Source organism: Pieris rapae, chromosome 24 (assembly GCF_905147795.1).
Source record: "Pieris rapae chromosome 24, ilPieRapa1.1, whole genome shotgun sequence".
NCBI lineage: Eukaryota > Metazoa > Arthropoda > Insecta > Lepidoptera > Pieridae > Pieris > Pieris rapae.
This window is the reverse complement of record NC_059532.1, coordinates 293,457-307,949: the sequence shown is the minus strand read 5'-3', so window position 1 is coordinate 307,949 and position 14,493 is coordinate 293,457. Positions and strand designations below refer to the sequence as shown.

The 14,493-nt window shown below is 36.3% G+C and overlaps 1 protein-coding gene across 2 annotated transcripts in view; it reads right to left on the bottom strand.

The window, feature by feature from the left end:
- Positions 1–8,177: 8,177 nt before the first annotated feature.
- LOC111000449 (RNA-binding protein Musashi homolog Rbp6) overlaps positions 8,178–14,493 on the bottom strand; it is a 77,304-nt gene continuing 70,988 nt past the window's right edge. For both annotated transcript variants that reach the window (XM_045633650.1, XM_022269880.2), the window contains exons 3-4: positions 13,173–13,360; positions 8,178–10,348 (exon numbers count right to left, since the gene is read on the bottom strand). In XM_045633650.1, coding sequence (XP_045489606.1) covers positions 9,665–10,348; positions 13,173–13,360 — 872 coding nt within the window. In that variant the 3' untranslated portion in view covers positions 8,178–9,664. The remainder of the gene's footprint in view (positions 10,349–13,172; positions 13,361–14,493) is intronic.

Here is a 14,493-nt window from a genome sequence, read left to right as displayed (position 1 = left end):
AGCATTCTTTTCCAAACGTGACAACATTTTTAAAGCAAATATTTCCGTTGACATAATTTTGTCTTTGTAAAAAAATTAATACTAAGATAAAAGCCCAAATAGATGTTCATGTACCAGTATATAATCATTCCATGTATTTGTATGTTCACACCAAGCAACAAGCAAGCAAGTATACAGCTAATGATAATAGAAATACCTAAATAAAAAAAATCGTTAGAATGCTTCGGTTGCTTACCATCGAGCTTATTATTGAGATTTATCTGAGTAAAACAAAGTAAGTTTACAAGTTTTTGAAGTGAAACTTATTTAGGCACATGAGGGAATAATTTTATGAAACATCACGAAGATGTGCAGCGTTTTTGTCGACGGAAAGGGAGAGAGCGGTTGTGACCGATTGAGAGAGAGTGAGAAAAGAATATCGAGAAAAAATACACGCAATTGGTTGATGTATTTGTTTAGTCGTTACATATTAGAACTTTAGATAGAAATTCTGTAGCGTAAAGTCTTGTGCTGTAAACGTATATGGGATGTTCTATATTTATAAAACAGAACCCATTTTATCTTTGTTAAATTGATATATTTCTTCACAAACAACGGTAATTAATTTATATTCTAATAGAAACGCTCAAAGGAAAAAATACATGCTCACTCATCTTAAAAGTCTGTTCTGAGTGACGTCTGCTTTCTTCTTTTCTAAGTGTCCTGTATTTATATTGCCACATACATCACAATCGTATAGAAAATACTACACCATATAGTATGTACATTTTTAGCGCGTATCTACGATACGCTACACGTAGATTTTTTATTTATGTATATCATCATTAGCACGTATACAGTGTGTAAACAGTGTGAATATAGTTATATATGTAAATATAAGGAGTGATCACATACTGGTACATGATCTATTGTGGCTTCTACGTTAGTAATAATTGATTTACAAAAAGGTTTCACTTCTGACATGTGCACTTTGTACGCACGCATTTTTTTCTACGTCATCCAGTTGATAACGGAATTAGAATACTCGTCAATATTGTCGTAAATTAAATGCCTATCCCGATAAAGGATAAGGCTTCTGAAAAAGGCACACATGATTCGGTGTATTAATTAAGTTAACGAAATACATCGATTAACGGACCTCTTTCATTGTCCGTTGAGTGAACGGGCAAAATTATATTATATATTGGTATAGTAGTTAGTCAATTTCGTGTATTTTTAATTTGTAACTTTGTTTTTTCTAATTAATTTGTATTTTTGCTTTTTTTGTTTTGTCAGTAAATTCTATTCACTTATTGGAAGTACACTATTGTCAATTTATATTTGTAATTTAATTTTATGACAATATGTTAATGTTTTTATTATAAACATCAATATAACATCAGCACGCCTATTTAAATATGGCTGATTGTACAGATGTTCATAAATCTTTCAAAATGTATCAAAAAAACGATTTCATTTCATTTCAAAGACTTTGCTCCAACTTTGATTTTGTTCCGTTTGGAATCGAGAATCTTCGGCCCCGAAGGGTTCTAGTGCACAGCCAACTTAAGATTAAAATTGGCGCCTGGTACTATCCGTGGCTGGTTTTACAAGCTCAACGAATATCGCAATACAGCGAGGAATTGCCAGCATTAAAGGTACACTGTCACAGGGATTTTAAATTTCTTTTCAATTCTTTTTTCATCAATTTTTACTAATTATTATTACTTTGTAGGTTAAGAATATTGTAAATACTGTATATTTATGGCTTTGAATTAAAGAATATTAATTATTACATAAAAATATTAAAGTTTTTATAACTAGGTAGGTACCTACGCCAACTTTCGTGGCGAAGCATTTTGAAGGGTTAATAAATATATGTATTAAATAGTATATTTCGTGTACTGAACAACTAATTTTACACAGTTGCGAAAAAATTAAGCAATTTATTAAAACTATTTGCTTCTTTTCTCTTCTCTCCACGCAATAAATTCGTTGAATACAAAATTCGTGGAAAACATACTAGTTTGTCCTTGGCAAGGCTTACTATTTGACATTTTTACGTCAGTCGTTCATTAGATATGAAGCTAGTAGGTATCAATGATTGTGAAAAAGGCTAACAAAATTCCTAGTTTTGATTGTAACCATTAAGAGAGCAGTTTTGGCCTAGTGGGCCACTCTCGTCTCTGAGGTCGTAGGTTCGAACCCCTGCTATGCACCAACGGCCTTCTTATGTGCACATTTAACATTCTATTGGCTTGTCTTAGACCCATAAAGTCGATGGCATGTGTCAGGAGGCTGATAGCCTACTTGCCTTTTAGATAAACAAACGATCATGAAACAGATAGAGATTGTTTATTTATTTTAACTCCTAAGAAACTTGGCTCAAGCCTAGAAATTAAAATGAAGGATTTAGTGCAGCTTATAGCCATTGTAGTAATAATTTTAGTATTGTGCTATACTCAGTAAGGATAAAATAAAACACCAATTCGAATTAAAACAGATATATTCAATAACCATTTTGATAAGATGCGTCCATTCCGAACTATCTATAGCTACAGACTAGATACACAATGGGGCTGCTTTTGAGAAAACATATTTAAACACAGGTTTTATTTTATAATTATGATCATTTCATTTACTCTATGGTTACATCACGGGGATACGAGTCTTTTCGACGAGTTTTCTCCAAGCAGCTCCATCACAATAATGGCAACACATTCTAATAACATTGAGCATAGATATATTCATTTTTAGTGACAAAGTTTTAAAATGAACTTCAATTGTTTACGACTACTTTTATAAAAACGTCACTATAAGAATTTAGTTAAACTTTTAAATATTAATTTAAAATTGTGTTGCCATATGAGATATGTCGTAAAAAATCTATACATTCAATCGCAAACTACATCTAATATAAATATGTATAGAAAGATAATTTTGATTAAGTTTAATTTTACAAATTCGTGGGGCATTTTTGTATCATGTTGGGTTGAAACGAGTGAGCTTGTAGATAAAGAAATTGTATTTTATTTTACTGTAGACATTTTGAGTTGAATAATTATATTGTATGTAATTTCAAAATTTTAGACCATAATAAAATACAATTATGAACTATTGACATTAGTTTTAACTTCACTCGTTCCCCTCCCTCGTCTCCAAATTACTGTCAGAAACTATGCTTTTCAGAAATATCAAAGGGAGAAAAACCTATTTCTATGTAAGTATAAATACACACAGTTTGAAATAACAATCTTATCTATATTTACAGTTAAACTATTCTTACGCAACCTCTCTTTGAGGGTATCTGAAAATTTAGTCTACCTTCGAAATTCGTTGAGCGATCACGTGTATTTTAAAGCGGTTTTACTTTTTAGGTTAGTAAAGAGGTCGCGTAAGCCTGTTTACAAAACAACATGTCGACTAGTATTACTAATAGTACAATATTGCATATACTTTCTAAAATACAGGTTTTAACATACAAGAAAAATGAGGAATTTAATGAGTGTGATGATATTGTCACACGAGGCACTCTGATTAATTTTACAGGATCTACTAAACACTGATACTTATCTACATCGAACAAAAATGCACTTGTTCAGATCTAGTAAGAAAATAAACTGTCAAAGCGCGCGGTAATAGACAACTATCAAAGTGACAGTTGGCCGTAACAGATACAAACAAGTGCGGTTACAGATTGAAATCAATTCTAGTGCATCCCAGCCAATCGGGATTGTTAAAAATACAAATGTGACTATTCAGTCTATATATTAAGGAAGACGCCGAGCCTCAACTTTCAATATAGTTAAAAATACTTTGTACTACAGTTGGGTACTAGCTCCATTTATTTGTCAATCACAATATTTTCATCTAAATTACACTACGAATGATCTAATTCGTTGGGTTAAGATACCCTGATCATAATTTCAACGGTTCAAAAAGAATTGTACAAAAAATATTGTCTCCATTTCCAAACTAATTTGGTCCATTGTCTACGTCTATAAATCTCTAGCCTTTAAAGAAAGCAAATTTAAAACAAAACATTCTATTAAGGCACAATCTTGTGTCTCCGGGGTACATGATACCTGATATGCCTCCAACGCTACACTACTCTACCTCAACGAAAACTAAGCGACCGGTTCCAATTCACATCTCCAAACTAAACTATGCTACGGTATCGAAAAACCCAGCACCCAAAACCAATGCTATTGCTACACTATAATACTGGGATGCACTTTACTATAGGAATACAAAAAATGAAGCATAAATAACAGCTGAGGGTAGATACGAATCTGACAGTTGACCTTGACGCTCACCAAATCTTCATTCTTCGTTTGTCTCTGCCGCCGGCCGGACCTGTTTCATGCAAATCTTCTACCGCCTCCACTGTCATGCAAGTTCTGTCCTTACTAAACTACATGGGGGGTCATGGTTTTCCGGTAAAGCGTCTACCTACGTAGTAAAATAGGTACGGAAAAAGCGATAAATGAAAAAACAACTGTGTTTTTTACCATTTATTTCTAATAATCGTCTAAGTGAAGATGAACCATATAGAGGCTTTGATGGAGGCGCGCGGCCAACTACCCTCTAGCGATCCCAACTATTATTCTATACGTAATAAAACTACACAGTTTGTGAATACATTAACATTTACCAGTAAAGCATACTTAGAGCCATGAAGTCCATTCGCATATTGAATTAAACTTTATTAAAGTTCCATAGTCATCAGAACGTTGTTTATCTACCGCTCTAGAAATTACAAAAACGTCAAACGAAGACAGTGAATCTGAATATCCATAGATTATTCAAGTATGTAGTATGTATTGCTTGACTACGGAACCCTGTTACTAAGTCCATGCGTAGGATTTAGTTATTAACCATATTTGTCTACAAATGAAACCTATTGCGCCCTCTACCTCCACAGAGTATACATGATGAAATCATATTGCACTTTATTCTAATAGCAGTCTGTGAAACAGCCCATCTATTCTATATTTTTTTTTCTACAATAAAATGCCTTTTAAATAAAGAAGGGAATGTTCATATACAGCCACTATACTAGGTTATATTTATCTGACAGTGGACTATATCTCAAGAGATTGTTACAGCAACCGCCGACGCAAACTGTTACGTTATCTCCCAAAAGTACCCACATCAAGTCAAAGTAAATCTTTAGCAACGTGATCGCTGCAACAGTAAGATATAATCATAAATAATTTAAACTAGCTACAAACTACAGAACTCTGACTACAGACTGATTCAAATATAAGAAATAATATTACATTCTAAATCAATAGTAGACAATATTTAATAATATAGATATAAATTTCCTTTTTAAGTACCTTATCTCCAGCTATAAAGATGAAACTTATTAGACAGTGAATGCCGGCGTCGCCGTCTTATAGATTAGGGAGAAATTAAATTATTCGTTGAAAGCAAACACGACCGCACGCCTCAAGCGGCGAACGCCTACTGAGTACATTAGTACTAATTTCAGGTCAAAATACAAGTACCCGCTACTAAATACATCGACTTATTATACAAAAATATAATAATATGTAGGTGTATAATAACTCATCAAGCAGTCCCAAGGTGCCATCACCTGTTTGCATGAGCTACTTCTGTACAAATGTTGCCAACTTTCTCCTGCTTAAGTGCATTTAAGTCTGGCAATACCTGTTAGATGTTGTACGATGTCTTATCATACACTTAGCGTAACCGTAATTATTGCTTCAAGTTATACTTATATTATGTATGTAAATTTTCAAAATCACTACACTACTCACTACACTAGCATCTGCCGAAAACACACGGAATTAAGATATTGTTGTCTGTAACATTATTATACTGATCAAAAACTTGTATATAATCTTAATGAATACTATTTAACATTGGTCCAGAATAACTGGAGTCGCGTAAGCAATGACATCCCTAGATGCCAAAGTGCTCGTGCTCAATGGCACATCACTACTGCAGAAGCTTGACAGATGAGTTTAGGCGAGAAGTTGAGCAAGATAGAGTCTGTGGGATTCCGTCCAATTCACCACCAACTAATTAAAATGACTAGAAAAAGGAATGTTTTTGTCATATGGCAACTGAGGCAATCCAACCTTCATTATTGTCATAATCTTAATCTACTCTGTTTTGGCAAAGTAAAATTACTCAATTATTTGCCGCCATTTTGAGCAATGCAATTTTGGCCTGTTTTTGGCAAATCAGATTAACGGAAGACTTGTAGCACAGAACGTATAATCAACTTCGTTAAATTCGCCTCTTAAATGTGCAGGGCATGCATTTTTAAACTTTAGTGTCATCACCATCCGATCCTCTCGGCGTCATTAACCCATACCTTGACCATACGTTTTGTGGCTGTAGGCCTCAAGCGAAGCGCACTAAACAGGTCTACGTCTACGTGTCTACGTAGTGGCGGCGTACGACGTCCTAGGACGCCATCATAACCGCCGTAATAGCACGGTTCACAACCAAGTGCGGCAAATGCCTGTAAGAATTGACAGTGACACTGGAAGATGCATGTTCTCGACCCCATGCCAAGACCAGAGAAGGTTAGTCACAAGATAACTATTTACCATGCTGCGCATCGAGACCCCACTCCTTCGTATGGAAGTATGCACTCAAAAATCTACTAACCCAACGTGCATAAGCTAACCACAACACTAAGCGCAGGAAACGCTGAACGAACACTCGCGTCGATCGACGGCCAACAGAGGAACAATATTCTGGAATGAGACCATTTTTGGCCATCCATCGAAACGAAAGTCCGGACATACGCGGCCCAACTGCATTTAGCACTGTGTATACGACGTGTACCCTCAAAAACTATGGAAATAAAACACACATTTCTAATATTATTCAATGTAATGACACAATCTAAGTGCTTAATTACAGGTTACGTACGAGCATACTAAATAAAACTACTTCTAACATACCTCACACGTCCAGTGTTACCTAACTAATAATACAAGTGTATTAAAAAAATATAAATAAACTATGTTAGGCTGCGAGGTTGCCGCCCAACGGTCCAATATATGGCGAGTTGCCAGTACGTCTTCAAAATGGCGGCATAGCTTCAAATATCAAATTCTAGACTTCCAGATATTTTTCTTATTATCATCATATATTTGACCGTTGGGAAAGAAAATTTCTATAAGTACGTATAAAAAAATTAAGTACAGTTTCTTGGGCGAACCGCTGGCGATGACTTTGGCACGACGCGCAGCGGGTCACCGCGGAGGGCAACGACGTCACAATAACTTTAATACTGAGAGTTTGGGTGAAATAAAAATATACAAAAGTTAAACCAACAAAGCAAAAGTACCGTCACACTTTTATGCCGACTACCCACATTCAGCAAATTCGTCCAATCCAACAATTGGCAATTTTTTTTTACTTTTCTTACTCTTTTCAATAGCTATTGGGCGACATAAAAATGCGAGCGAATAATCTCTGAAAAAATCTAGCCTACTTACAATAAGAATACTGCTAAGGGTATATACGCGTTTATACCAACTATAGCCCGGATTTGCCATATCAGATTGCCGACATCGCAATAACCCAATTCTAACACTGAGCTGTCAATGTCAAAACAGCATCTATAACCAAACCAGGGCTACGGAAAGTCGACCTATGCAGGAATGTGGTCGACAAAGCTTTCGCATGCACTTGACTACTCTCGCCACCTGCCTCTGCCTGGCGTCACCAACTCTAATACCGAGGAATCTGGCAAGATTTACGCTTTACGACAAATATCCATTTTGAACTTTGAGTATCAGAAATTCTACCCCATAAACAAAAATTTCTCCTGGATTTTCAAGATGTGCCGGTTGGGGTGAATATTTACCGCTAGGGAAAAGCAATTTCAAGGCTAAGTACTAAGTAATCACTGGCAGGACCACGTCCCGGAGATTTTGACTTAAAAACTAGGAATTGCACGAACACAACCATCAATTCGTCTTTTTAATAATACTTTTCTAATCACAGAATATAAATATTCGAGTATTGCTTTAAGTTTTAGATTCTAACTACTTAAACTACGAAATTAAGTACGCACGCGGTACCCTGGAGTCCAAGAAACTGTCAAATTAAATTAAACAATAAATAAACAAAAGCTTTGCCATTGAATTTTAGGATATATATATACTTTTTTTATAGAACAGGAGGCAGGAGACTCACTTGATGTTAAGTGATACCGCCACCCATGGACACTAGATGCCAGAGGGCTCGCGAATGCATTGCCGGCCTTTTAAGAATTTCTAGGCTTTCTTAAAGGAATATTAGAATACATTTTGAGAGAGGCAAGATACCCGGCAAGATCATGTAGAACCACACCTGGTCGCATGTTCTATAGACTCCAGAGCATCGTCAAATTTAAAGAGACACGCTATAATCACAAAAATTAAGCAAACTTTTCTTTCGAACCCTCCACCCGAAAAAAAAATTACTTACCATTAAAAAATTAAAAATAGGGCAAGGACCATGTAATGTCGGACTGTCGGAGGCAGGCAAAGGCAGGCATTGTCTACGGCTGTTCTATTATTGTCGTACACAGGTGTTAGTATGCATTCACGTTACTTATCTATGACGCTATTTGACATTTGACCACACACAACGATTTTCTCACTTTGAAAAAAAAACTACAAAAATGTGGGTACTTCCAAAATGTACGTACTACCCTCAAAGTTTTACAAAAAAATTTAAGCATGGAATCGAGTGTCGTCGCATGTGTGGTCCTATCGAACGCTATTCGGTCCGATTCAATTGTCACTTGTTGTGATTTTTGAGATATTTAGCCTCTTAATAAACTTAATTTTAAGATATGAGTTATAATTGAGATTCATTAAGTACTCAGAGGAACTGGAACAGTTGCCAAAATGTATCGCTTAATCTAAATAATAGGGAAAATTGAGCATTGCTACTTGAAAATATTCAACAATTTCTCTTATAATACTGAGGCGGTACATTCAAACCGTGCCAATTAAATCACGTCCACATTTGGCCAACCTAATTTACCTAAAATTAATGTCAGCTCTCAAAAATCACGACAGAACAGCGTCGTCTACATCATAAAATGGCGTACAAATGATTGCTTTTTCTGTTAGATATGTATAAGTGGCGAGCGAGCGGCGGACGCCGCGCGACGTCACGGGGACGTCCGGCGTGGGGCGGGACGTTTCCGTTTCTGAAGAATCGTCACTTTAATGCGGGTCGCGGCCTATATGCGAATAGCGATGCCGTCTCCAACACTGGGTCGAGGGTCCTTCCATTCTCCCCGGTCTCATTCCGAAATAAAAAAAAAACGTTTTGGCACAACGCGTGGCAATGGCACGGATTCATATAATACTGATCGTTCCGCCGCGGCGTCGCGCGTCGTCCGCTCGTCCGCTGCACAGCTGCGAGATTCACCATCCTCAAATATCGCCAAACGTGCACTAAAACTACGAATACGAATAAAATTCAAGACAAAACAAGTTTCAAACTAACAAAATAAAACTGAGATCTTCGCCTTACAATAATAAAAATGCGAATCTTTGCGTCGGGTCCCGCGTCGGGCCAATTATTGCTCAAAACCTAACCTGAGCCGCGACTCGGCAAGTTTAGTAGGAACCGTTTTTGAAAAAAAAAATCGCAGCGCGACCTAAACGAAGGCGGGTGGGGTCGCTCGATCGGCCTAGATGTACATGGGCACTCCGTACATCGCGCTCCAGTCGATGCCCTGGAAGGACGACATGTCGACGCCGGCCAGGGAGTACGAGGCGCCGAACTGCGGCAAGGCGGGGGCGGGGGCCGGGGCCGGCGGGGCCACGAGCGCCGTGGCCGCGGTGGCGCCGGAGGGCAGTGCGTACGGAGCGTAGCGGTAGGCGTGGGCGCCCACCGTGGGCACGGCGCCCACGCCGCCCGCGTACACCAGACCGCGCCCGGGCCGAAGGACCAATCTCTTGCCGAGGGCGAGGGGCGTGGCGGCCACCGCCTCCTTCGGCTGCGCGCGCTTACACTCCACCTTCTTGTTCTTAATCGTGTGGAAGTGAATGTCGCAGACGCGCTCGACCGCCTCCTCGGAATGGAAGGTGACGAACCCGAAGCCGCGATGGCGCTTCGTCTGCTGGTCCATGAGCATCACCGCGTCTTCGACGAGGCCGAATTGAGAGAAATAAGCTCGGACCTCCTCCGCGGAAGTGTCTTGCCCGACGCCGCCCACGAATATCTTTTTTGTTTTAGTCGGTTTCGGGGCAGATTTGGGCGTGGCGTGTTTTGGGTCGATGCGTTTCCCGTCCAGAGTGTGCACCGGCACGGCGAGCACTTTGTCTACTGATGAGGCCTCCTGAAATGTGATGAAACCGAAGCCGCGCGAACGCTGCGCGGCCTCCTATTAGTATGACTTCAGAGCGCCCGAGTACCGTTGGTAGTGTTTCTCGACAAATTTTACTATTGAGGGTAGATGTTTTTATAGACTACCCTCAGCAAAAAATAAATATATTAAAAACACAACTACCAATGGAACTCGAGCTGAAGTACAGCCATAGAAATCAAAATATCAGTTGCAAAACAAAAACGATATTTAGATTTCAATTGACAAACTAAACAGGGCAACCTAAAACACAACCTACGTATACTTGAGTAATTCAAGGGTTTTGTACAGGAATTACGTTCATGCGTTCTGTTACACTAGATTAGTCTTAACTAAAATATGGTCGGGTACCGTTAGTGCTAGAAAATTGTACAGTTAAAATCTATTTGAAATACTCTTAAACCCATACATCACTAGCTCGTTACCGTGACTAAACCTACCGAGCAGTATCGCTACCATCTTGGGAGAGATTTACATTGAATTATCTAGACTAATTACTAAATTTTGTTAATTTCAAACACACGAAATAGCTATTACTAACAAAAAAGTTTAAATCGCGTTTTCCAAATTTAAATAGGTCCACTATTTTTAGAACGAAGCTAGAGAACATTAGAAATGAAAACTTCGATGTCAATTGTCAATGTCATGTGTCAACCTAAAAATCTAGTAAAATGTGATAAAAAATAGTGGACGTATTACAATACCAACTAAAGACTGGGTACTAACGGATTACCGGAAGAAAGAGATAGTTTTAGTCTATGTCGACGTTAGTGAGTCTAGCATGCCAGTGTTAATCCGCCTCTGTATAGCCCAACTATGTCTACTGTATCATAAACAAAACTTCCATGTAAATATTTGATATTTATAAAAAAAAATTATGTCCCGAAACCCGTCCAGGCAAAATACGAAATTCCACTCGATGTCCACCGTTCCACAACTGAGCATTTCTAAGTCAGTTTTTGCCGCCACCATGTGGAACCAGCTGCCCACTGAAGTCTTTCCGAAACAATTCGAATAACGCCCGAAACCAATAATTAATCCACAATGTTTTCAATTTGAGATCAGACCGTTACCGGCGATTGATTTGTAACCCAATAATCAAACCCTGAGAATACCATCCATTTTTGGCGACGGATAGAATGCAAACTCTTCGCTCTTTACACTAACATTTGCTAATAATCAATATAAACCAAATAAAGTAAATAAAACCGTAAAAATAATATTAAAATATTCTTGTCTATGTTTAATACAAATCAAAAAGCTTTTTAATAATTTAAAAAACTGGTGTAAGTTAAAATCTTAAGATAGGATATTGGCATAGTTGAACTGTAATTTTCATACAAAGGTCTATCCACATACACCGATCCGATCTACCATGGATAGCTTGTATCGACAGAAGGCTATTACAATCCGTCGATTGGTTAATGTCACACTATTATCAATGTTGGATTAAAATGTCTATCTCAGATAGTCAAAAATGGATTGCGATACGTTATTGGGTTTGGGCGTTATGCGTTTGTTGGCATTGAGTGTTCATGAGGTTTAAAAATTCTGGACACACACAGTTGGCATCACTGAACATCATCAGATTACGTACATAAAAAAATTCAAGATAAAATAAATAAATATATGATAAATTCTCACAGAAAATCGAAATAAAGTTTGGTTTATGATACAACCACGCACCCTATATCCCCCATTCAATATACACTGACCGCGTTTCGGACGCCATCTTGATACAACAAACTGTTTTTTGAAAAAAATATTTAATTTCATTTGTACATTTTGACGAGTGTGCAGTCATTTACGACAGCGTTGAGTATCTAAAAACACCTAAGGTTTTTAATTCTTTGATAATACTTATTTATTTTATGACACTGAATTTTACGACAAGAACTGCCTAAACACGTAATGTACCTAACATTACGAAACTGGGATAAACATCCATCCGGGTTCATCCAAAAGGCTTCACCCGGATGAGATATCTACTGCAGCATTATTGGTAAATCACAAATGGCTGATAATCATGCCCATTAGAAAAATTATCACAAAACTGATGCAAAAAATCAGACCGAAACTTATTTTTTTATCAAGTATTAATTCTCCTGAAAAATCCTGCACTGAACCCACGACCCCAAGTTAGAAAGTCGCACTTAACCTCTAAACTAACACTGCTTTATAATCATCAATGTGGTCCCTTCATAACTGTTATATTACAAATTTTTTTTATTTATTATTGTCATATATTAGTTTAAAAAAAGATTTGATTATTTAATATACTATTTAAAACTTTTATTTATCATAGGGACTGTCATATTCATGTTTGCGGTAAACGATGATTCTTCAGATTATAAGACCTAGCATAAATAAATTGTTATTATAAATTAAACATAAACCTTATTAATTATAGACTAATATTAAAATTTAAGTTAAACATATTGACTTTATTAAAAGCATAAAGCCTTGAGCAGGTTAACTCTGAAGCAACCCATCAAAAGGAGAACCTTCATATGTGATATACAAAACCATAATTTTGAGAAGCAAATGACAATCAAAACAAGCCCTATCATCAATTTATAATTTTATCTTTAACTCTTGTTAAAGATACTTAAATTTTGTATTATTTAAAAATATTTTAATAGACCAACAAGCCACAAAAACATTTTATATACTGACAATAGTTCATCACAATATCCTAACCAAAAATGCTTAAAAAAACTGTTAAATTACTCAGACACAGTACTCATATATTTTTACTAAAATGTCATAGTTTTCCTGCTCAAAACCAAAAATATCTTTGACATCCACCAAGAAAACTGCCAAAACTTACCTGTGTGACAGGATCTTTCATGATGAGAACATCTGTGACAGCTCCAAACATAGCAAAGTATTCCCTGAGCTTCTCAGAGCTGGTCTGCCAGCTTAGCCCTCCAACAAACAGTTTACTTGGTGACGGTGATGTGGTACCACCAGTGTTTGTAGCAACTGGGGTTGAACGGCCTGATGATGGGGAGTTTTCTGAAGATGGAAGAACACAGTGTCACCTTACAACTTAATGAGATAAGTGCTAAGATTTTTATACAATTATTTACACAGATATGTTTCCATGAAGCCTTGAAATTATTTGAGAATTATTGTTTAAAGATTGAACTACCCAAATAAGAACTTCTTTAAAGGATATCATATGAATCATATGATATGATGTAATGTACATCATAATTAAATATGATTTACTCATATAGGTAATGTTATGTGTACATAAAAGGGCCAATACAAACATTAATAACAAAAAGATTAATGCTTCAAGATATATATTTACTTAACTGTCTGATGTTGTTGTTGCAAATAAATTTCTTTACATTGAAAAATATACCTTATTGCAAAGAAATAAAAGTATTTGGTAGCAAATTTAAGTAGCAGTAAATTAAACTTGCAATAAAACCTGTGGTAGAGCCCAAATTACAACACAAAAGATCATATTATATTTCAAAGAATGTAGTTTAATACCCAACTCATGTTCAGTATAACAACCTCATAACTATGAGAGGACTGTGAACCTGACTCTAGATTAACTGTTCATCATTTATTCACACAACTATAAATTTTATGAATATTCAGGTACTCAGTGGAAACAAATTAAACCTTATTGGATTATTAAGAAAATTAAAAGACCTTTACAGCTTGTGTCATGAAAGCTTAAAACATATTGTTTAAATTTGACTTGGTACACATAGCCATTACAGTTTTAATACACACTAAACAAACAGTTTTGCATTAACAGAAACAGTTGAAAATGACTTTTTCATTTCTTTTTACTTTTTCCTATGATAGTAGCAAAATTATGCAATTATTAAATAAAAATTTCTGAATGACTAGTATAGAATATGTTATGCAATTTAAATGCAATGTGATAAACATAAATTATTTATTAAAGCAAAAATATTACCAGATAAAAATTTATTCTAGACTAAGTCATGGAAAAATCTATCTAAATTTGATGAGAATATGATACATTTTCAATGTTCTCTAAGTTAGCACTTCTCACAACATTCCATCCAGGCATAAGGTTAAAGAAATTTATGTCTTCTGATGTACTGATTAAGTTAGATCTTCAATGAAGTTTACAAAATAGTACTTTTAATATTTCTCTA